The sequence below is a fragment of the Parasteatoda tepidariorum genome, chromosome X2 (assembly GCF_043381705.1).
Source record: "Parasteatoda tepidariorum isolate YZ-2023 chromosome X2, CAS_Ptep_4.0, whole genome shotgun sequence".
NCBI classification, from domain to species: Eukaryota; Metazoa; Arthropoda; class Arachnida; order Araneae; family Theridiidae; genus Parasteatoda; species Parasteatoda tepidariorum.
Genome location: NC_092215.1, coordinates 31273517 through 31300342, shown reverse-complemented (window position 1 = coordinate 31300342; position 26826 = coordinate 31273517). Strand labels below are relative to the sequence as shown.

Sequence of the window (26826 nt, the reverse complement as noted above, 5' to 3'; positions counted from 1 at the left end):
AGATTACGTTAGATAAAAATGCAAATTAAATTTTTTGTTAAAATCGTGAAAGATCACGGAAACGGTCTCTTACAAAAAATATGCTCTATTTTCAATTCCACAAAATTAATACAAAACGATTTGCTAAAATTTATTACTGACTAAGATTTCAGAGTTAAGAAGCAGTCTGTTTTTGTGCATGGCGAGTTTGGCAATAAAAATAAATAGCTTTCCTCAAAACGTGATATATTATGTATTTTAAAATATTTCCCGAAATAACGTCAATTTTCAATGATGTATAAAGGCTTAGAAGGCAATTTATAAGCCAGCGCATTTTGCAAAATGAACTTCATAACTCAATCCTGTCCATTAAAAGCTCCCAATTTTGTAAAATAATGCGTCTTTTACATTTTGTGCATAAATTTATTTTAATTTCAAATATATTCATTCATATCTATATCGCATTAAAAATTTAAATTCAACTCTATTCCAAACTTGATTCTCTGTGAAATCCACAAACGGAAAATTAATATCAATATCATGAATTATACAAATTATTTCATTAGAGAGACATTCAATTTTAAAGAAATTGAATTGTATAACTTTTTGCATAAATAAATTTTAATAAAATAATTTTAATGCTTTTGAAGACGCATTGATAAAATTTTCCGAAACATAAACACTCATCTTTGAAGTTTTATATTTAAAATAATCATTTTCGAATAGATAATTGATGCATCAAGATGTGTCTTTATACTTTAATAATGAAAAATTCCGTTAGAAACATTAATAGTTCATGATAAAATATTATTAATGGTTCTAATAATTAGCTATAAAATGATAAAAAGCCTTCGAAAAATGAATAGATAAAACGTACGAAAAGATAATTTTTTTCTTTTAAATACTCAATATAACATATTAACTTTTGAATTATTACTTTATTTAGAAAGAAACCTAATATGTATTTACATAATACTTTAATTATAAAGTATTTGGTTAACATCAATAATGATTTTTTTTCATAAAATATTAGTAATGGTTATTATAATTAACTATAAAAGGAGTAAATGATTTGAAGATGTTTACATAAAAACTCTTAAAAAAAAAGAAACCTTCATCATAGTACGCCGCTAAAATTTTCGTTCTAAAAATTACGGTAAAATAACCGGCAGCCATCTGTCCATCCAATTATTAGTTAGGATTAAGGTAAAGATCTTTTTTTACTTTTACGGTTTTGAAACCTTTTGCAACTAGCTTGGATGAAAAACAATGAATCAAAAACTATACCGTTTTTAAACCATTTACAACTAGTATGGCTTCAAATCTGTAAAAAAGAAAATTTAACTGGGAATCGGAAATAGTTTAGCAGCTGCCATCTATGGGTGAATGAGAGTTTCGTTTTCTAATAGACCTGGGTCACAAATCGGAAAGTGAAGGACACCTAAAACTCTTCATGCGTTGAACTAAATGGACGATGTATTATAGTGTCAACGCTAGTACTCGAACCCCAGTTCTGTCGGTCATGGGATTCACAGATTAGCCCTCTCGACTTATTATGTACCCATCTGCAAAGGAACTAAGTGGCTTCATAAGGTGGGCCTAGTTTGTATGATAAAATTCTAAAATGAGTTAATAAACAATTTTTCTCACAGTTAACAGTTTGAATACCATCTTATATATGGTTATTTGATTATTTTGGTTGAATATGGTAAAATAACCATTAAATAAATATTTATGTAGCCATTTTTTAAAGAAATTTCTAAGAGTGTACAGAGTGACGAAAGACAATGAAGCGTTACAACAAAAATCATTTACGGGGATCACTTGACAGTTCTTGACCAAAAACTACTTAGATCAAGTTTCATTGAATAATAAAGATCAAACTTTAATGATTCTAAAATAATTTTAGTTTCTAATCTAGTTGCATTCAAAGTTTATTTCATTCTTTTCCAAATTTTTTTGTGCAATTTGAACCTTTCGGCGGCTTTTTCCAAAAATTTGAAATTTTAACTATAAAGAAATTTTTTTTTCCTGAAAGTTTTGGTGTACAGTGGATAAAAAAAATATCGAATCACCCTGAATAACTTTTAATCCAATGATGGGATCTGCACGTCCTCGGAATTAATCTTAATGATTTGAGAGGTTGACCTCAAATATGCCAATCATTTAGTACAGGCGGTATTTTAAATTAAGAAATCCAAACACAAAAACGTACTTTCTCTGAATAAACATAACCTTTTTTTCAATAGATTCGGATTTCTGACCTCGCAATCTGCAATCGTAGCTGCAATCTGAGAAACATGGTCCCAATAGTTTGGTACCTCTTAATTTTACGTCTAAATTAAATTTGTACCTCTTAATGATTTACATTTTTGCATATTTTGCCATATCTCAAAAAAGTTTATATCTAAAAACTTTTGTGCATAAAAAAACTATCGAAACTTTGATATATAAAAAGGTGTATTGTAACAGATTGGTGAAAAAGTTTTATCTAGTTTCATATGTGTAAAAAATGAAGCATATTTAAGCGTAAGTAAACAACGTCGGATTAAAAACGTATTTAAAATTGCAAAAATAACTCCAAACACACTGAAATTTTTTTTAATTTGATAATTCACTGATTGCACAGTAAAAAAAAGTAATACGTGTTGATAATTTTCTATGTTTCTGACTGTATGTAAAATAGCTAACAAAAGAGATTCTATAAGCACTTGCATGAAAGATTAAAAAAAAATGCAATTGTTTTGGAAGTTGTGTGCTCGATTTTATCTTTAGTTTCCAGTAGACTTATTTATTAAAGCAATGGAATAGTATCAAAATATACAGTTTAAGGATGAAATTGATTGCAAACGCGAAAAAAAAGAAAAATCTAAAAACTTTAATATCAAAAATGTTTTATATTCAATGAAACTTAAAAAGAGCAACTCTAAAGTCTTATTCCCCCACTTGAGGCTTGAAAATAATTAGTAATCATATTTGTCAAAAATATACTTCATAATCCTATGCCTAAAATGTTTTAGTATCAAATATGAATATATAGAAGTAATTTCATTAATTATAGAAGTAAATTAATTACAAAAAAATAGTTTATGATTTCATCTGTGGTCATTATTTTTTGAGTTTAGTTCGTAAATAATAATTAAAATAACTAAACAAGTTCTCTACTAATCGCGTATCAAGCCGCAAAGGGTATCAAGAAATTCATTTCACCAATTTAATACCTAAAAAACGTGAAAAACTAGAAAAAGAACATAAATTTTAGCGCTTGTTTGAGATTAGGGTTATGAATTTTAAATTATAACAGGAAAAAATTCCCTTTGTTCAGTTTTATTAAATTTTTCTTCTGTGTTAATGTCTTTGACACAAATTCATATAGTTTTATTGCGAAGTAAGTAGACAGAACAAAATACCATAACTTTTTTTTAAAGGATTTATTTTTCCCAACTTCTCTTTCATAAATCATTTAGTATTTGAAATTAAAGGAGGGCATTCCTTTACCTAATGCTTTCTAAGAGACGGCCAACTGGTCGGCGCTACGCTTCTTATAAAGCTTCAAAGACTAGAAAACTATTTGCCAGGACAATAAAGAGAGATGGTGCGAATGACGTCACTTCGTGGGCTAAGCGAGCTCAAAGTATTCCTCTTCAGTCACTTACAGTGGATTCGTTTTTTACCTCTGCTATCATCATTAACCTATTCATATCCCTACGAGTTTTTCTATCAGTTGCTTAGCCACATAAAAGTTTTTGAGATAGTTTAGGGACTCTCGTTACCCAAATAGATGGCTTATTGTGATCTTTAGTATTGCGAATCCAGAGGAATTTCTTAAAACGGTGTTTTAAGAATAGATAAAAAAAAAAGTTTTTGCCACATATTTCTAAAAATTACACAGTAGTTAATATTTGATAAACTAATAATCGTATGATTATAAATATTGAAATGACACGGTCTTTTTGTCAATTGTTTATCAACATAATAGTCTTTGAGACAGTTTGAAGGTTGTCTTTACCCAAATAGTTGGCGTATTGATTTTTAGGCTTACGAATCCAAGGAAATTTCTTAAAATTATATTTTAGCCTCATTAATGAAAATAAGTTTTTTTTGCACATAATTTGGAAAATTAATACAGCAATAAAAATTTCTCGAATCATAAACTTATAATTAAAAATAAATTGGCAAAATTAAAAATAAAATATTGTTTTATAATATGTGGTAATTTTATCATTATACCCTAAAGCATAACATAAAAATAATTTATTCAGTTAAATTTACTTTTCAGGGATGTATTATTTACTAAATGAGAGGTAATAAGGAATATAATATTTAAAACTAGAATTTCCATTAAGCCGTTACTATAAATGAATGGAAAAATGACCATATAAATGGTTTAAATTCCGTATAGTTTGGTTTTATTAACCAGAATTTTTTTTCCAGAAATGTCATGACTAAGGCCCGGATTTTGATGACATTTGCATTTTTTTGCATTTTTTGCATTTTTGGGCATTTTTTGTCTTTTAGAGCATTTTTTTAGATTTATAGGCATTTTTCTTTAAATTTTGGGGCATATTTTGCATTTTAATGCATTTTTTAAAATTTTTTGTTAATTTTTTCCAATTTTTATTATTTTTTATCAATTTTCATTATTACACTGGCTTCCAAACAATGAAGAAAATCTATAGGATATTAACAGGTGAAGCAAAATCTTTTCAAATTGAAGAAGAATTGTCAGTAAGTGAGACCGTCTTTTTCAAGTACGCACCCATAACATCAGTAGACGTTGAAAGAAGCTTCTGCAGGAATGAAATTTTGCTTTCAGACAAGAGACGCTCGTTTACATTTCAAATTATCAAAAAACATTTAATAATCCAATGTAAGTCTGATATTTAGTAATATTATGAGATGGAAGTTGTTATATTCATTAAAGTTTCTATACAAAATAAAAATATTTTGGTGTCAATATAATTTCCTTTTTTTTGTTATTTTAGGATATAAAACATATTTTTCAAACTTTAATGAACGTAGAACAAGTATTGCAATGCTTTATATTTTTTAAATGACTCATTATAATTTTAAAGAGCAAAACATTTTTTTAATTCAATAATTTTGCTTTATTTAAGGAACTTTTGCGCAATTTTTGAATTTTTAAGGGCATTTTTTGCACTTTTTAAGGGCATTAGTTGAGATTTTTTAGGTCATCAAAATCCGGGCTCTAGTCATGACTATGTAAAACGGTAATTTTGCCAGAATTTTTTTCCTCCCTGTATAACGAACTACACGGTTTTTCTACCAATTGATTAGTTACATAAAATTTTTTGAGATATTTTCTAGATTGTTTTTTCTTGAAAAAATTACATAATATGAGTAGTTTGGCTGAAGAATCCAGAGAAACTTCTTGAAATGCTGCAAATTAGGTATTGCCGCAAATTTGGAAATATATTGCGATAATTTAATACTTCTCGAACTGGTAATCTTATTGAAAGAAATATTTTATTGACAGAGTGTCTCTGCCAATTGTTTAGTTACGTAAAGGTTTTCGTAGCAGCCAAGATACTTTGTTTACGAATTCGATTGACTTATCTTTGAGTCACAGGTTTAAGAATCTAAGGGAATGTCGTAAAATAATGCTTAAATATTTTCAGAAATTTTAACTAGAAAATGAGTATTCTGACTCATAATTCGGAATATTAGATATCAGAGTTTAATAATCTTTTGCAAGGATAATTATAATATACGAAATATTTAATATATATGATTGTTTTATTAGATTAATTATATAAATGTTTTAAGACAGTTTGGGAAATCTCTTTGCACTAATTGACAAATTTAAGTTTGGGTAATAGCTTATAGAAAACAGAAAGCGTTAAAATGATGTTTTAAGTATTGTCAGAGATTTAAATTGTAAAAATATTTCGACACAATTTGGGAGATTGAATATCAATATTTAATAGCAACATTTCAAAACTGTTAGAGCTTAGTGTCAGAAGATGCAAAGTATATTGATAATTTTATTTGCACTTCGTTAAATTTAAGCTTAGAACCTTTATCTATTATTAAGCCTTTATTTGTTATGATCGTTTAATATTTTCTTGCCATATCATACTTGTATTCTAGCCTCTAGCTCTTAAATTAAATCAGGTAAGTTTATTTTCTAAAAGTGAGGCGTATAATTCAAAAAAGGAGATTTAATTCACTTTGTATGAAAAAAAGTCAAATTTTCATTTACTTACATTCAATCATATTGATTCGAGAGGTAGTTATTAAATAAGTTAATGAATTAGAGAAACCGATACATTGAATCAAATTACGGTGCACTGGAAAATTCCTTTTAACGTAACATCCTTTTTGATCGTAAGATTTTATACCGTAATTTTTACAGCAATATCTATTTAATTAGAGTGATACAGTGATTTTACGGTAATTATTAATTTAAAAATAACGGTATATCAGATTTTTTGCTCTGTAACATGTTCCGGTTTTCATGTTCCTGAGTTCCGGGACTTTTTACCACAATTTGATCCGGAATTTCATGCATTGTATTTCATGTTTCAAGAAACCATTCAAACATACCATTTATTGTAAAATTGGAGTTTTTCTCTTTCAATATATGAAGGAGAAGGGGCATTTGCACTCTAGAAGAAATGGTCTTTATGATTTAGGTAAAACGCAAGCACGGTTTTCATGTCGTTTGGTATGCGGTTTTGAGCAGATATGCAATCTGAAATGTGTTTTTGACCACAGATCAGAGCACGTGCTACATCATAAGTGACAGGTGATACAGGTGGCAATAACTCAGAGTGATCAAATTACTTTCTTACTATCTTACCACAAGAATGCCATGAATCAGTTGAGAATAAGATCTCCGAAATGTTACTTTTCAGAACGCATGCCAGATAGTGCGTGGTTTCGAAATCCCCAAAGAGAAACCGTGTTTGCGTCCGACCTTAGCAAGGAGAGGGGTCGAAATTTTAATTTCATTAATATTAATTTCCAGATTTTTGAGTATTTTCTCCTATCTTTCGTTTCTCAACTAAAAACTTGTTTTGAAGCTATTAACACAAAACAAGAAGCTAATCATAAATTCCTAAAATTTTTCAAAGGAAAAAAAGCATTAAATTATCTACGAAGGTAAACTTAAAATATTTTTTTTTAACTTTTAAAAGAAATCCTTAATTTTTATATAAAATATTCTACGGAAAACATTCAAAACAACTATTTACAAAATAGTCTTTTACTTTTATTTTATAGGTATTTTCCCCGAAATAAAAAAGTAATCTTTGGTAATTGTTCATTTTTTATTATTTTATCTTCTCCTATTCCTTTCTAAAAGAAAAATCGAAATATTTTGATCCTAAATCTGAAATTTATATTCGTAATTTGGTTCTTTTAGCGAGTTTAAAAATCACCGAAGTATTTCACGTTTCACTGCAAAATATTTTAGAAAAAGAGAAATATTTGATTAAAGTAATATTTTCTGAAAAGGAGAATAAAAATTGCTCCAGAAAGTATAAAAATAGTTTAAAGTATAATCTTTGGAATCTTATTTGTTTTCAAGCTTCGCTGGTTTCATTAGCCATGGTAACGGGTATAAAAAATATTGAAATATATTTCTATTCAAGTATGCAAATCCTATGAATGCTTCAGTAGCTAGTCTATTATATTTTGAGATTAAATCAAGCCTTTCGTGTATTTTTGTGCGCAATTAAAATAAAATAAAAATCCTGTACTGAGTTTTTGAAGGATATTTTATTCTGCTATGCAATGATGTGATCTCCTTTATTTTATGTTTTCCGAAATAATTCACATTCATGATTTCAAGAGATTTTTTAATAAAATATCTAATGAGATATTTTAAAGAAGTAAATAGAGGCTTTAGCATTGTAACTATAGTTGTTTCTGGCTTTCCATCGAAAAGAAATATTTTTACTATTTGGTTATAGTATAAATAATAATAGCACATTCTCATGTTACTTTTTAAAGATGCAAAGCGTCATTTTTTATCAATGTTTCTGATTCATAATTTTCTTATTAATATTCTAGCTTATATAAGTATTTTATTATATTATTAGAGTCTTAGAATGGAATCTATAAGACTCTTTTATAAACTGATACAACGTAATACTTAATGAGGAAAAAAAAGTATCGTCAAAACTACTAGAATACGATAAAGTTTACCGTGCTTCTGGCTCTATGGGAACAACAAAAGAAATCATTAATTTTTATTGAAACTATTTGCTAATGATTCTGGTAAAATTAACAATAAAAATGATAAAATTAACAATAAAATAAAACTATTGTAACTATATTTGTTTCAAGTTTTCCATTGAAAAGAAATATATTTACTATTTGGTTATAGTATAAATAATATTAATAATAATAGCACATTCTCATGGTACTTTTTAAAGATCGTCCTTTTTTATGAATGTTCCTGATACATCATTTTCTTATTATTATTCTAGATTATATAAACATTTTATTATATTATTAGAATCTTAGAATCTATAAGAGTCTTTTATAAACTGATACAAAGCAATACTTAATGAGAAAGAAAAAGTACGGTCAAAACTACCAGAATACGATCAAATTTACCGTGTTTCTGGTTCTGTGGGAACAACAAAAAAAATCAGTAACTTTTATTGAAACTCTTTGTTAATGATTGTGGTAAAATTAACAATAAAATATGGTTTTATATTATGTGAAAAAAAATTGGTAGTTTTATCATGATACCTTAAAGAATGGCAATAAAACCATTTATTCGGTAACATTTACTTTTTAGTTTTGTATTTTTTAATAAATGTATGGTAATAAGAACTACGTTTTTGAGAACCAGAATTTTCAATAAACCGTTAACTTATGAACGAAAAAAATTGTCTTATCAATGGTTTAAATAACGTCTAATTTGGTTTTATTAATCAGAATGAAGTCATTTTTTTCCTCTGTGTACAATGGTAGAAAATAATTAAGTAACTCTAGAGAGCATAAAAACAATTTATAAAATTTAACAAATAAGAAAAAGTAATCATTTCACCACGTTGATGATTGGTATTTTCTAAATGTATGTTGGAGCTTTGCAAGAGTTAAATATATAGAATTGCCTATCTTAGAAATCATTAAAAAATTAAGTACATACAATGAAACACAATTACAAATTAAAAACTAAAAATTAAGTATTAATATTACTTGTTGTTGTTTATAACACATACTGCATTTTTTACTATTATTTAATAAAATCGAACTATTCTTTAAAAAATACCCGTGACCATTTTACTATACATATATACCATGTTCATAAGATCAACGCTGCTGTCCCGAAGAGGAATTAAAAGGTCTGATTTTTTCAATCTTATGTGTTAAGTGGTTTTTTTGTGAATTTGAGAAAATAAGCTGTTATAAGAACATAACTATCAGAACGTAAATAATTTAAACCACCTATTGCATCACTTTGAATATGTTTACTATAAAACGCCTTTTGAATATACTTGAAAGTTTCTATTCGATATATGTATCAATATAAAACCATCTATTTGACTATATCTGAATTAGAATGCACTCCTTTGAAACCATTCATCGCACCTACATGAGAATATTTATTAGGGAATTTATATTTGCTTTGTATGTTTCGAAGAATGAATGATGTTAAGCAAGTAATATAATATTTCCAAATTAGAAAAGTAAGTCTTTTCAAAATGTTATTTCGAGATTTCTATCACAAAGATCTTCATTAAAATGTTAAGAATTTATCTATTATGTTTATATATGTATGTAGTATTGATTTATTTTATCTACTAGAATTGTTTCAGTTAAATTTACAATTATATCTATTTGAATGCATTTTTTGAAAACATTTTTTCTAAGCTTAAAGATAATTAATTTGTATTCTCAATTTATAGCTATCTATATCATGTGTCAAAATCGGAAAAATTGAATATAATTAAAATGTGATTCTTATGTTCGTTTATTAAGTTCAGCCTTATCTAATTATACATATCTCTTATAATTCATTTAAACAAAGCCACATACTGTGACGATTTAAATTTATTTTCACAATCGACCAATTTAGAAAGATTTCTATCTCTTATTCAATGCATCTATTCAAATTGATATAAGAAATGTTACTAAAACAAAATTTTTCAAGTGCTTCCTGTTATTCAAGTATTAGACTGTATCTATTTTAATAAAATTAAATAAAAACATGTATTGTATCGATTTAAAATAATATATATACATTTGAATGCATATAGACAGGACAGTTTAAATTTAAATATACTTACAGCCGACCATGAAATATTTCTAAATCAAGAAGTTTAGATATATTCAAAATGCGATTTGCAAAGTTCTTTTAATTGGATTAAGCATTGCAATCTTAATGTAAATATTGTAATATATTAATATTAAAATACAGATTGTATCTAATTAAAATTTTCTTATCTATCTATTTGAATGTATCTATATTTAAAATTAGCTGATACTAATAACTTAGAAGTGACTAGCTCTAAGATGTGTAGAGCAGATATATATTTGAAACTAAGTGATAACATGCTTCTTTACCTAGAAAATTATTTTCAAAATGTAATAGTTTCTTAGCGTCATTAGAAATTCAAAGAACAAAAATTACTGAAGAATTTATTTGAATGCATCTATATTAGAAATTAAAAGGTTGAAACTAATAACTTGGAAAGTAGCTAATTCTAAGATTTGGCAGAAAAGATATATATTTCAAACTTACAGCCGGCAATAACATGTTTCTAAACTTAGAAAAATATTTTTAAAAGATAATAATTTTATTATTTAATTATAAATTTAAGAATGAAACTTGATTTATTTGTTTAAAAAATTATAAATTTATACAAACCTATTATCATCCACGCAAACAGTATCTAAGACACATGCAGCATATTGTAGAGCTTTTTGTAACACAGACGCAGGAACTTCTCCATGCTGCAAGTGGTTCGCGAGTTCTCTTAACCTGTAAATAAAAAGAAAATTAAAAATACAAAAAGAAAAAAAAAATTGGGAAAAAATTGCATATTATAATGGGAGGTAGTGTTGCTTCTTGAACCACCTTATATTTTTAAACTTTAATTAAGTGACAAAAGTATAAATTGATCCAATCAATCCCCAACTGAAGATAGCAATAGAATCATCAAGTGCCGGGATAGCCTGGTCGGTAGGGCACTGGGCCCATGTCCGATAGTTCGCGGGCTCGAACACCGCCGGCCGAAGACTCCCCGTATAGTAGGTGACTGATGTATGTTAAAATTCTGTCGAGTCGCAAAGTCGTCCATGTTCCCATAACAAATCAATACCTCTGGGGGTACTGGATTGGAGATCGATAGTTCTCTGATTCAGGTCAAAATTACGATCTGTGGATGAATGAATGGATGTATGAATGGGTCTGTCTTATAAACAGGTGTGACGTATGGTGCGGTGAATTCGAATTCTTGGTCATAGATGGCGCCACTGAAAAACAAGAATCGCACGCTCTGCCTTAAATTTGCTCGGTTTCACCAAGCAGACTTGCCCGTGTGGCAAGTGGCATTAGAACCAACCTACCAAGAATCATCAAAAGTCAATCAAAAAGTCATTTATTATTTTGAAAACGTTATAAAAAATAGCTTAAATTCGAATATTATTATTGTAAACATTTAAGTATTAATTGGCTCCAAGAAACAGTTGATGTATTACTATGCTGAAATGTTTAAAAATATTAATTTGTTCTGATATAGTGAAAAAAGACAATTTATGTTAATTTGTCATTCGTAAGTTATCTTCTGAAGCAAGATTGAATTATTTTTAATGAAATTCAATTAGGAAACTGCGCAAGGAAAAATATCACCACTTAGTTTGTCCATAGGTGTCAAAGTTAGTTTGTTCATGCTTGTCTTTGTTCATGCATATTCATTTCATTTTATCATTTATCTACAAACCAGAGCAAATAATAATAACAATAATCAAGACAAAAATGATTTTATTATCTTTCACAAAGTAACATCAAAACTAGATTACTACTAGAACAGAACGTTTTCTTCCTAACCTACCCTATAAAAAAAATCCTATTTGTGAAAGCTTTAAATGAATTTCTTTAATTTCATTTCCTAATATACACAAATACTTTTTTATTTCTTTTAGTTTAACGCTATCGTGTTTCCTAAAATAACCTCATACCTCTAAAAAATCATGCTAAATCTATAGAAATGCTTTTTTAGCTTAATGAGATTTTGGTAGATTCTAAAGTTTCATTGGAATCTACCGCTTCAACAAATTGATTTAAGCAAACAAACTACCTACCATATAAAATTCTTAAGATCGTAAGAAAATTATCTAGTTATTTTTCGCCAAGAATACATTTATTTTATTTTTTAGCGGAAGTTAATTTAATCCATAAANAAATTATAGCTATCATGATAGATATAATCTATCTTAATATATCTTCTATGATAAGCAGATATGGTTTAAACTCTCCAGGGCATGCTTTCCATAAGTTCATTATGACATTGAATAGTATTTTCTTCAGTCTGGATTGAAGATGACTCCCAAGATCCTTCATTCATTTGGAACAATTTTTGTCTCTCTTAATTCTCAGAGGTTGTCAATAGGTTTCAGGTAAAGGCTCTGGACAGGCTAATATATTCGGTCAATCCCATTGGCATCCAACATATCCATAGTGGGCTTTACAAAATTATAGCTATCATGATAGATATAATCTATCTTAATATATCTTCTATGATAAGCAGATATGGTTTAAACTCTCCAGGGCATGCTTTCCATAAGTTCATTATGACATTGAATAGTATTTTCTTCAGTCTGGATTGAAGATGACTCCCAAGATCCTTCATTCATTTGGAACAATTTTTGTCTCTCTTAATTCTCAGAGGTTGTCAATAGGTTTCAGGTAAAGGCTCTGGACAGGCTAATATATTCGGTCAATCCCATTGGCATCCAACATATCCATAGTGGGCTTTACAAAATTATAGCTATCATGATAGATATAATCTATCTTAATATATCTTCTACGATAAGCAGATATGGTTTAAACTCTCCATGGCATGCTTTCCATAAGTTCATTTGACATTGAATGGTATTTTCTTCAGTCTGGATTGAAGATGACTCCTAAGTTCCTTCATTCATTTGGAGCAATTTTTGTCTCTCTTAATTCTCAGAGGTTGTCAATAGGTTTCAGGTAAAGGCTCTGGACAGGCTAATGTATTCGGTCAATCCCATTGGCATCCTACATATCCATAGTGGGCTTCACAAAATGATAACTAGGGCTGTCGTTTTGGAAGTAACATGGGTCAAAGAAACAGCCCGTAAAACTGCCACAACGTAGAAAGTATACTGTCACTCAAAATAGTGCAGAAGGTGTCAGTGTTGAGCTTATTATAAACTTGAACCCACAGATCCTACTCCAAACCAGGAAAAATACTTCCAGACAATAATACAACAACCATATCCATGGGTGTTAAATGGACAGTGTGATATGTTATGATGCGTTATGAAGCATACACATTTATTGTAAGAGGCGCATCCAGAAAGTAAGTTACCCTAATTTATATATAAAAAAAGAACTCACACTTTCAGGAATATATTTATTGGCAACAAGTACAGCAATGTTTCAGCTATTTTTCAACATAGCCACCACCTGAATTGAGACACTAGTCGTATCGTGGAATCAACTTTTGTATCCCTCTGTCATAGAACTCTGCCGCCTGTGAATGGAACCAGCATGTGACAGACGTCTACTGTTACTGTGAAACACAGCGGAAATTGTGACGTGCCATTCAAAACAAGAGACGTGGAATGCTTACTGCAGGTGTTGCGCTCCTCCATGACAATGCTTGTCCACATACGGCACGACGCACACCAGCTGCTTTGACGGAATTTGGCTGGGAGTTGTCTCATCATCCACTCTACAGCCCTGATATTGCTCCCAGCGATTTTCAAGTTTTCTTGCACCTCAGGAAATTCCTGTCCCCCGGTGAACGTTTTGGCAACGACGAAGAGCTGAAGACGTCTATCACACGCTGGTTCCATTCCCAAACGGCAGAGTTCTATGACAAAGGATACAAAAGTTGATCCCACGATACGACAAGTGTCTCAATTCTGGTGGTTGCTATGTTAAAAAAATAGCTGAAACATTGCTGTACTTGTTGCCAATAAATATATTCATGAAAGTATGAGTTCTTTTTTTTATAAATTAGGGATACTTACTTTCTGGATGCGCCTCGTACTATCCTGAAACTAATTTCATAATTAACTAATTTCATAATTGCGTGCTAAATTTTTCGGTTATCTTAAAAAATTCCAGAGATGTGAGGAAATGAGCAAAAAAATAACATTGATGGATCTGAACTTTGAGTAGCTCTCCAGGGTAAACAATTGGGACTATATTTCCCAGATTGCGGCTACCCCTTATATTTTAAGGGTCAGAAATCTGAATCCGTCGGAAAAAAAATTATGTTTATTCTGAGAAAGTTTTTGTGTCTGATTTTGCAACTCAAAATATCGGTTGCGTTTATTAATTAGCATATCATATACCACTTCTTTAAATCATTAAGATTGAGTCCTAAAACGTTTAGATTCTATCATTAGATTTAAAGTTATTTAAGAATTCCGATTTTTTTGCACACAGTGCTTTTACATCCTTTTATAGTGTATTTTACCATATAACAATTAAGATTAATAAACAACCTATTTGACAATCTATTATTTAATATCTTATCTATATCTTTATTATTTATATCTTATGCGAATGTTATCGTTTTTAAAATAATATATAGAGGATTACATTGACACGCCATACTTAATAGTAAGAAATGAATGAACTATGTGAAAAGTAGCCATAAATCCTACTACGCAGTTTAATTCAGTTAGACAGATTGAAATTATCTGCTGTTAATAAAATAAAGATACCATAATTTATCGTGGTAGTCTACTAAATAAAGAATAGGACTCCTGACCAGAGGGGCTATTCTAAGATCCACCGAGTACATACGATACATATGCTCATAAAATATATGGAATTAGAAGTCCAGGAGTCGGTCGCTGAGCAGTATCATGGGTACAGGGATCTAGACAAAATTTCCATCCTTTTCAGATCTATCTCAAAACTAAGGCCTCATAAGTGGCCTCACTTAAACAAATGAGTGGTGCTGCCATCTATCCGGGAGGTTTTGAGCTAAGACATTTTTTTACTTTTGCGGTGCTCTCTAGTCAAGCGAAAGATGCACTTTCTTGACTTAATTTCAAAGGCCAATGGCTGGTGAGCGTGGTTTGTCTGAGTGACATCAGAAACGAAAACGGAAATCATATAAAAACGTTGGAATGGGATATTTAAAAATATAAAGATTTCTTGATATCTTACCTCACATTACATGGTTTAATATGATTTTTAATCAATTTTTATGCTTTCAACTCTAAACAGAATATCCCTCGATTACTTTATTTTGCAGAAAAGTAGAAACTTTTTCTTTAAAGTAAAAAAAAAAAAAAATCAAACGAATCTTTATAAATTAGAAATACCCTATCTCGAAGTTGAGAAAGAGAAAAAAAAAGAAAGAAATAAAAGCTTCAAAAATGATTTTTCAACGAATGTAATATTTTCATTCAGTTTAGTCGGTATCTCTAAACTGATTGAATTTGTAAAAATCGAAATGAAATCGAGTAATCGGATATAGAGTGTATTCGAATTTAACATTTTCATTACACTTATTCAAAATTTCATTTAAAATAAGAATATTTTACACCTTAAATCGCATTGAAGATATGGGATTTATCGAAATTCAAAAGATATAAAATTGATTGAACTTTCTTTATGTGTGCGTTGGATTTAAAAAAAAAATTAAAATAAAGAAATACAGTGTGTGATTGAATTTTTATAGCACATAAATCTTTAAACGAAAAATCTAAATCCGGTATCTTGGAGATTTCTACATTTTTAGAAACAGAAACATAAAGAGTGAAAAATTCACGCAAGTCTTAAGTTTTATTTAAATTTTCATTTGCGTAATAAATTTTTTTCACCAAAAAAGGCATCAGATGATTCAAAGTAGTATTTAGAAGTAGATCTCCGGTAATAAGAAACTTATCAATGGTTATTTTATTTTCTTATATTTGGTTTGGTTTCATCAGTTTTCACAGTTCGGCAATTATTACAATATTTTGACAATACTTGACTTTACAATATTTGACTAAATATTTTGAGTCGTGACGACTGAAAATTTTGAGCAGTGATGGCTCAGGGGATAGAGCGTTCGCCTTGCAATCAGATGATCCGGATTCGAATTCCGCATCCGGCTTGCACCGACCATAATATCCTCAGTGTTAAATATCTTCGGTGGTAGATGGATAGTGAGCTAGAGTCAAAGAAGTATGCAAAAAAAGAAAAATGCTTTTTAAAACCTAAAAATGGCCAATTATGCAAAAAAATAATAATATTTTTTTTGCTAGTTTTATAATTTTTTACACGTAATAAAAAAACTTGTCGGATACCTTAACCATTCAGTTTTTTTTGTCTTTCCAAAATTAGTTTTGTTAGAATAGACAGATAATCGAAATAATCGATTTAATTAAAATAATTTAAAAGGAAAATTGTCTACAAATTACAACTTCTAAGCTCCTTTGCCTTGATATAGTTTTTGTTTTAGTAAAACAGCAATTTCTAAGCTATCTCCAGAGCTATTTTTTACCATGAATAATTTGGATAATAATACCACTCTTCAAATTAAATATTCGGGATTTTATTTTCCCAACAGAACAGCAATCTAACTAAAATAAGAAATACGATTTCCTTCCCTCGCTTTTTAAGTCTTACCCATCTTACAAAAGTAGCTAGTTCTTATATTATTTTCGAAACAACCGCTACGTTTTAGTTTAAGAGGGAAAAAAATACAGAAGCACGGAAGTTTTATTGTGTTGTTTTCTTGAGACTAGTAAAAAATGTATGTCACTGTGAAGTTACGTGATCATTTAACTGTATATGTCGATGCAGAATAAACCAATGTAACTTACTTCTTTGAGAAACTTGCGAGCTTGCTCAGCAGTACTTTTCTGCCAAATTTAAACTGAATTTATTCAACCATTACAAAACTCGTTCGCAAACTTATTTTTCTAGAGCTCTAGTTTACATTTGCATAAAGATTTGAGCGTCATTTCGTCATAGCTGTTTGAGTTCAGTTTAAAATATTACTTTAATTTTTTTTCTTCTTTTTTCAATTACCATATGAGAAATGTATAAAAATACTAAACGGAAACACAGCTAGTTTTATTCTTAAATTCAAAAGACAGGCAAAGAAATGTGCAGTGCTTAAAAAAATATACGGGACCATTCTGAATAACTTTTGATCTAATGATGGAATCTTCACGTTCTATTGCTCAATCTTTATGGTTCAAGGGGGTGACTTCAAATATGCAGGCGATATTTTTAGTTACGAAATCAGACACAGATTTCTGAATGGAATCGATTTTTTAAATTCAATTTCTCAGAAACTATTTGATTGATTTCGATCAAATTTTGTATTTTGTCATGTAAAATTACATTCTCTAAAGCGATGTAAAAGGTTCAATTCTAACCTTTCTTCTAAAGACCTCTCAATTCAATTTTTTTACTACTATTAAATAAAATTATATGAAACAAAAAATATTTACAAAATGTTATTGTAGGCAAAAAGTTCTCGCGATATGCAAAATATGCAAAAAGTAAAATTAGCATTTGGGGATCTAAACTTTGGATTGCTGTCCTGACCAAACTACGGACAACATATTTCCCAGATATCAGCTACCCCTTATACCTTGGGGGTTAAAAATCCAAATCCGTCGAGGAAAAGTTATAGTTATTCAGAGAAAGTACGTTTTTGTGCTTGATTTCGTAACTTAAATATAGTCTGCTCGAACTAATTAGCATATTTGAGGTTGCCCCCTCGAGCCATTAAGATGTCCAAGAACGTGAAGATCCAATCATTAGAACAAAAATTATTCAGGATGGTCCGTTTTTTTCAACTCACGTATGTTTGCTGAATTTCAGCAATGGGCAATTTATTGATAAATTTTCTTTATAGACTTAAAACACGCTCAATTAAATCATTTAATGTATGTAAATACTCTTATTAAATAGCAAAATATAGTTAAAAAAATAATACAGATAACGACATATGCGTACCCTTCATCACTTGAAAATTGCGCAAAGTTTTTTAAGGGGTAGTGCAAGGTAGCAGACATTTTTAAAACAAACCGAATTTTGATAAAACTTTTAACAGAATTTAAAAGCATGGCTTTTCGGTCGATCTGACCTTTTTATAATTTTAATTTAAATTTTTTTGAAGTTTAATTTTTTTATGTAGTGCTTGCTAAGAATTCCTTTAATTCTAATTTATTATCGCATTAATACGCTACTACGTACGCATAATACGCTACTACGTACAAATAATACGCTACTATGTAAGCGTAATACGTATTCCTTTACCACTAAGAAAAAAGCTATGTGAAACTTCGAAAGTTCCATAGTTGGAAGGATTGCATGTGAAAATATCAATGTAAAAGTATTATTTATATATCATTATTTTTCTAGTCCTTAAAATGCAAGTTCATGAGATCTTTCATATGCATATTTGAAAAGTTTAGTGGATAAACCAAGTATGATTTTTTCAGAGGTATTTATAAATCAGGGAAAATTAAATAAAGCGATCGCATCTATATGGGTATGTTTAATTTTGCAGAATTGTTTTTGCGTCCACTTCAATATAATTAATACACATCTGTTTTGACTATGCATGCAGGGTTTTAATTTCAAATTAGGTAGTGGTAAATATATTGAGGTAAAGAATTATCAGTCCCGCTTTCTCGATAAATCTATAATAAAATAGTTCAAGTGTTCGGATCTTAGATTCGGAAAATGTCACATACCTGGTTTTTCCACTAAGCTATTTATATGTGTGTCGTGAATATTAATCTAAAAATATTATTTCAGTGTGGCCAAAGCCTAGAAAATTTTTATAAATAGTAATAAATAAGTTCTGAGGTTATCCTGCATATTATAGGTTTAAATTTCAAGTCAATTTTATGAATTCAGTTGGTCAGTTGTAAGGCAGATATTTAATTTGCCAATATTTTTATTAAAGCATTTTGGTTTCTTGACTTTTTATTTTTGGAATGTGACTAACTTGTTTTCATAGATTATTAGTTTTCCAACTCCCAAAATTTAAGTTTATCAGGTATTTCTTAAACGGATTTACATGTTGGTTGTTAAAACATGTTTCAAATCAAAAGATAAAATAGGAATTTTTATCACTGTAAATAGTTGTTAAAAATCTCCGGATAAAAGTCGGATGAATTAGCACATTTTTAAATGTCGAAATTCAACGGCTTTAACCCCCTAACTTGTGCGCTCGAGTTAATTCGAGCGCGCTAAACAGGCCAAACTGTGCACACTGGAGATAATTCGAGCGGCGTTGTATCTTATGCTGCTATAATTTTTCCCACTCGAATATAATTAAGAATTTAAAATAACAATGTGAAAGCTAAGAAAAAAATCGTTTTATAGATATTTATCATTTACATAGGATTGTAAGCTATAGCACTTATTTATTCAAGGATAAGATATAGCCTTTTTCCATGGAACGAAACTGCAGTATATCAAAATTGTCCACCAAAAGAAAAGATAATGTTCTAAAATGTGTCTTTTTACATGAAAAAAAATAGATTTTTTTTACTGTTTTTTTCCAAACAATCTGCACGTTAAAGGGTTAATTCATATTTTTTTATAAATAAATGTGTACTCAAATAAAAAAAAAATCAAAATAATAATTAAAAGAATAAGTCAAAGGATATATTATTCTTGAAATTCAGTTGCTTTACTACAAGCTTTCACTGTGTCTACAGATAAAAGCTTATTTTTTATTTGGTCAAACTTATTTTCTATTATTTCTATTTTTATCACTACGAATTCTTCTTCTTCTTCTTCAGCACAACAGCCCCTTAAAGGTCTTGGCTGTCTCAACCACGCGTAGCCTCCAACGCCTCCTATCCATGGCGACTTTTTTCCAGTTGTTAATCTTTATTACTTTGAGATCTTTAGTAGTGTCATCCAGCCATCCTAGTTGGAGGTCTTCCTCTGGCCCGAGATCCAGAAGGATTTTTAAAGGTGGCGATTCGTACTGCGTTGTTTTTTTGGAACTCTCCAGATATGGTCAAGCCATCTTAATCTATTGCTTCGGAAGACCTGCACTATCTGTGGCCCAACAGTCTCTTTCCTGTACTGGGCCAAAAATATTTCTAAGGATTTTCCTTTCAAGAACACCAAGAGTACGCTGAGTGTCTGCGTTTAGTGTCCATGCTTCACTTGCATAGAGCAATACAGGTAGAATAAGAGTCTTATAAATTTTAATTTTGGTTTTTCGACTGATTAGGCTTGATCTCAATTGCGTTCTTAGTCCAAAGAAGCACTTGTTTGCCATTTAAATTCGGTTGTCTACTTCTGTTTTTATGCTGTTTTGGTCATTGATCATTGTTCCAAGGTATTTGAATTCATTAACCTTATCAAAGGTGTAACCATTTATGAATAAAGGATCATGATTTACAGTTGTGGCTGGAGATTCCATAAATTTACTTTTATCTTCATTGATGGTAAGGCCTATATTTGTGGTAGAAGTTTCAAGAGCCTGAAAGGCCTCTCTCACAGCTCTCTCTGGCCTTCCTATGACATTGATGCATATGCCAGTAATTGAACTGAACTATTCCAAAGGGTGCCTTTTCGGTCTAATCCACTATCTCTGATACATTTCTCCAGAGCTAGATTNTAATTTTGGTTTTTCGACTGATTAGGCTTGATCTTAATTGCGTTCTTAGTCCAAAGAAACACTTGTTTGCCATTTTAATTCCGTTGTCTACTTCTGTTTTTATGCTGCTTTGGTCATTGATCATTGTTCCAAGGTATTTGAATTCATTAACCTTATCAAATGTGTAACCATTTATGAATAAAGGATCATGATTTACGGTTGTGGCTGGAGATTCCATAAATTTAGTTTCATCTTCGTTGATGATAAGGCCCATATTTGTGGCAGAGGTTTCAAGTGTCAGAAAGGCCTCTCTCGCTGCTCTCTCTGACCTACCTATGACATCGATGTCCTCAGCATCACTACGAATAGTTATTGAAATATTTGGAAAAAAGCCAGAGTAATTGGCAGATTTTCAAGTGTAAAAATTTAATAGCTTTGATGCATATTTCTTTCAAATAAATGTTTACTCAAATTAAAAAAATATATAAATAACTAATTCTTACCTTTCAGCTGCTTTATTACAAGCTTCCATTGTATCTACAGGTGGAAGCTTATTTTCTGTTTGGTCCAAACTATCACTTTCTTGAGCTTTAGATCTTAGGAGAGATCCTCGGGGATTCATTCTTCGAATTAAAACTACTTCGTCACCATTTTCACTAGTGCCGTTCTCTTGGTTGCCTAAAAATTAAAATAAAATAAAAAGAAACTTAGCTTCATATCTTTTCTTACCTATGACACTTATCCTTGGTATTAAAGGATTTGTGAAGGATAAATAATAGATATAAAATTCAGACTGTTATCGCTTAAGTTTTTGCCAAGTTTCAATTCATATTTATTACGAGAATGTGCGAAAACTCATTTTATTAACCAATTGAAAATCAATATTCTATGCTCTATTTTGCTAAGAAATGAAATTTTAATATTAGGAAAGAATAAGTTTAGTACAAAGAAAGAATACAGCAATCTTTCTGTTATTAGGAGTTCCTCAAATATAACAAAATTCAACTTAGTAAAATGAATTTAAGATTATGGTAACAAATTAAATGTGCTTGTTGTAGATGCCAACCAAATTTTCATTCACAGTATATTAAATTAAAAACGATGTGCTGAAATAATAATAATTGAATTTAAAATACGATATTTATTTCATTCTACTTTTTAAACTAAATAATTTAATGATCTGCTGAACTCGATATTTGCAATATTATATTTACTATTTTTAGCGCATTTTATTATTGGTTTTTATCTGAGAGAAATAAAATTTACCTCTCTGCCGAGATTTATAAGCAATTAAAAGATTCTATTTTGATTTAGAAATGATGGCAGTATAATTTACTTTCACACCTAGATGGTAACAAAAATAGAGAAATTCAACCTAATTTTAAACCTAATTCAAGCTAAGCTAAACCTTCCACCTAATTTTAAATCTAATCTAATCAGTGCTCAAAAAAAAAAAAAAAAAAAAANAAAAAAAAAAAAAAAAAAAAAAAAAAAAAAAAAACGGACCATTCTGAATAACTTTTGATCCAATAATCGGATCTTCACTTTCTAGGATTCAATCTTAAATTCTATTCGATTTTAAAGTTTTCGAGATATGACAGAATACGCAAAATATAAAACTAGCACTAAGCGATTCAAACGTTAGACTGCTCTACTGACCCAACTATTGTGACCATATTTCACAGATTGCGGCTAACACCTATGGGGTCAGAAATCGGAATTCATTGAAAAAAAAGGTATGCTTATTCAAAGAAAATACATTTTTGTGTCTGAATTCGTATTTTGAATTATCGTTTGCACTAACTGATTAGCATATTTGAGGCTACCCTCTCAAACCACTGAGTTCTAGAAGGAGCTGAGTTCTAGAAAATCTGATCATTAGTTCAAAAGATATTCAAAAAGGATCTTTTTTTGGTACACTAAACACTGGAGTTTGGTTGAGCTAGATTTGCGCACTGCGCTATCAGTTTTCTCATTAACTAGTTAAGAATTTGTTTTTTGTATATATACATAAGATGAAAATGATTAAAATAAACCAAATAATGACTTAGTTCGAAGTGAAAACTTAAAAGAAACAGTTATAAACGACGAAAATGGTTATTTGGGAAGCATTTTTACTTATTAAAGAATTTAATTATTTCTTTTGAAAAGTGCGATATGAATTACTAATGCAATATTTCATAAATGCTTGTTTTTTCATAATTTGTTCAATATATTGTTATCAGAAATATATTTCATTTTAAAAAATGCCCTTTCTATTTCATTGGTTGAAATAATTTCCTAAAAGCAAACAAAAGATTAAATAAGTATAGGTTGTATTTTAAGATAATCAGAGATATCATAAAAGTACTAACTAACTTGAGGTAATAAAATAACTATAAAAATACTCATCAGTGGTTATAAGAAATAGTAAATCGTGGAACCCCTTTAAATCTTTCTTGCAAACCTAGGGTCATGGAACACCAATTAGGAACCTCTGCTATAGTGAATGATAGTGCTTAATTGTGCTTGTTGATATCCTTTATGCAGTGTAATTTCAATAATACCTCTAAGAGAGAGCTGTGATGGCTCAGGGGATAGAGCGTTCGCCTTCTAATGAGGTGAACTGGGTTCGAATCCTAGAGATGGCTGGTCGTTACGAGGTCTGCATCCGGCTTGAAATGACAACAATGCTGACGTGAAATATCCTCACTCGTAGACGAATCATGAGTTAGAGTCCTCTTACCGTTGACACCATGGGAGGTTCTTGTGGTCCTCCTCTTCATGTAACGCAAAAGCGGGTTAGCTCCATCAAAAAGTCGTCCACGGAGGCAAATTTCTCCCAATACTTGATCCAGAAGCTCCATTGTCTTCTGGATTGAGTTCAAAATTACAAGGCTACGTAGTTGAAGATTAGTAGTCGCAATTCCTGTCGGCTATTCAACGACGATTATAAAATAAAATGAAATATCTCTAAGAAGACTGAAAATAAATATCAAACATCGCAGAGTGATAAAAATTTCTTAAAGATCTTCGTTAGATAGGATAGTAGAATCTGAATACTATCAATCGTTATGAACTGATCGATTTCAGGTTAGGTCTAATTTCGTGTAACATCTCGTTCTATCACATTCAAGGAGATTTTCCAGCAATTTCTTTTTGCAAAAAAAGAAAAAAGAGAACAAAGAAATTCAATATGAATGTTTAGCAAAAGACTTATAAAAATTATAAGATGATTTGAAGTCTTTAAGATGAAGAAAAAATCATAAACGATATTAAAAATTTTATATATAGGGCAGTGATTGCACAACACCCTGCATATCGATTAAATGGCTCTGTTTAAACATTTATAAACATAATCATCTTTCTTTTTGAATTTCTTGCTTGAGTGTATTGTTTGACAGTTTTCGCGCAACGTATCTTTAATGCTGACAATAAATATGCGATACGAATCTCTTAAACATCTTCTTTAGACAGAATAATAGAATCTGAATACTATTAATCGAAATGAACTGACCGATTTCAGGTTAGAAAAAATTTCCATGTAACATCTCTTTCTATCCCATTTAAGGAAATTTTCTTGGAATTTCTTTTTGCAAAAATAGAAAAAAAAAGAACAAAGAAATTCAAGATGAATGTTTAGCAAAGACTTATAAAAACTACAAGATGATTTAAAGTCTTTAAGAAGAAAAAAAAAACGATATTTAAAAATATATATTAAGGGCAGTGATTACACAACACCCTGTATATCCATTAAATGTCTTTGTTTACACATATAAAAATATAATTGTCATATTTTTAAATTTCTGGCTTAAGTGTATTGGTTGACAGCATGTGCAACGTATCTTTAATAATGTGTCTTTGAATGCTGACTATAATTATCCAGCGTCACAGAATGATAAGAATCTCTTAAAGATCTTCGTTAGATAGGATAGTAGAATCTGAATACTATCAATCGATATGTAATATAATTGTCATATTAATTAATTAAAAGTAAAAATAGTAAGTAAAAGTATAAGTAAAAAAGTTTGAAGTAAAAATATAATTGTCATAGTTTTCAATTTCTGGCTTAAGTGTATTTGTTGACAGCATGTGCAACGTATCTTGAATAATGCGTCTTTGAATGCTGACAATAAATATCCAACGTCACAGAATGATAAGAATCTCTTAAAGATCTTTGTTAGATAGGATAGTAGAATCTGAATACTATCATTCGATATGTAATATAATTGTCATATTAATTAATTAAAAGTAAAAATAGTAAGTAAAAATATAAGTAAAAAAGTTTGAAGTAAAAATATAATTGTCATAGTTTTAAATTTCTGGCTTAAGTGTATTAGTTGACAGCTTTGTGCAACGTATCTTTAATAATGCGTCTTTGAATGCTGACAATAAATATCCAACGTCACAGAATGATAAGAATCTCTTAAAGATCTTCGTTAGATAGGATAGTAGAATCTGAATACTATCAATCGATATGAACTGATCGATTCCAGACTAGGTAAAATTTCCATGTAACATCTCTTTCTATCCCACTTTAGGAAACTTTTTCACAATTCCTTTTTATAAAGAAAGAACAAAGAAATTCAAGATGAATATTTCGCTAAGACTTGTATAAAATTATAAGATGATTTAAAGTCTTTAGGATAAAAAATAAATGATAAACGATGTGATAAGATAGAATAAAGGCTAAAGATAGAGACTTTTTATTTTTCATGACGTAGTAAATTTTAAATTAAGCATAATGGTTTCGTAAAACTTTTATTAAAATGCTTTCTTGTATTAGTAGAAGATAATGGATTTAAAAAAATGTATTTGTTTCGTATATAATTTATTGATGCATGCATAAATTTAATTTATCGATGTACTTTTTGTATAAAATAAATGGTTCAAAATGCTTTAAGTTACTTTTTTTTGTGCTGTTGGTAATGCAGTTTGGATTAGTTTTAATTTATTAAAAACGACAATTAATATTCTTAGATATTCAATAAATATTATCGATCTTTTATTCTGTTTTACACATTGTTTAATTTCACTTGTAATGCTTATAGAATTTGTTTTGAATAATTAATGATAGAACGATATATAAATTCATCTTCTAGCCTTTATAAAAATATGAACACCGTGCACATTTCCTAGATATGCCTTAAGAAATAGAAATTCTAAAAGTGTTAATATTAAAATAATATAGTTAATTTAAGATTAGTAGCTAAAATTAGTTTATACAATTCTTTCTTAAAATAAAAAATAATCTTACTGTAAATAACAAATACGATCTACATTATCCGAAGATTTACTGAAATTACTTAACAATAAAGTCAAGAAAATTGATTATAAGTTACTGATATTGCAAGTGCAAAAAGTCAATGAAAACAATAAGAACAACTGATATTTATATATAGAAGGAAGTAAATTATCTTCATTATTATTTCATTTCAGATTTGTAATCAGTGCAAATGTTCTTAGAGTGTTACAACAATTGACTACAATTAGATTAAAGAGGGGGGGGGGAGAGAATAACCTAGGACTGGTCTTAGCGGCATCATCAAGATTAAAATACAAAACCAAATGCATCTGTAATGTAAATAAAAATTAAAGGTATAGGTATACTAACTCTGGGTAAGAGACTCTGAGGTAAGAGTTCTGACTGTTTTATGCTTTTAAAAGCAGGACCATGAATGCTCATTAAATTCTGAGCGGCTGATCTAATTTTAAGTTTACGACTACTAATGTTCAACTCCGTAACCTTGTAATTTTGAACCCAATCCAGAAGACAAAGGAACTCGTGGATCAAGTATTGGGAGAAATTTGCCTTCGGTAAGGATTTTTTTACTGGAACTAACGCGCATTTGCGTTACATGGAGAGGAAGATCACGAGAACCTTTCACGGTTAGCCTGACAGCATAGAGACTAGCCCCTGATCCGTCTACCACTGAGGATATTTCACGTCAGCACTGTGGTCAGTGCAAGGCGGATGCGGAATTCGTATCGACCATCCATTGCTGGGATTCGAACCCGGTTCTCCCCTCACTGAAAGGCGAACGCTCTACCCCCTGAGACATTGCTGCTTAAGTGATAATTATAGCAAAAAAAAAAAAAAAAA

The 26826-nt window shown here is 29.6% G+C and overlaps 1 protein-coding gene across 1 annotated transcript in view; it reads right to left on the bottom strand.

The window, feature by feature from the left end:
- The window catches only part of LOC107440923 (dual specificity calcium/calmodulin-dependent 3',5'-cyclic nucleotide phosphodiesterase 1A), a 535122-nt gene that overhangs the window by 104419 nt on the left and 403877 nt on the right, over positions 1-26826 (bottom strand). The window contains exons 5-6 of the mRNA XM_043040985.2: positions 21248-21422; positions 10829-10942 (exon numbers count right to left, since the gene is read on the bottom strand). Of these exons, the coding sequence (XP_042896919.2) occupies positions 10829-10942; positions 21248-21422 (289 nt within the window). The remainder of the gene's footprint in view (positions 1-10828; positions 10943-21247; positions 21423-26826) is intronic.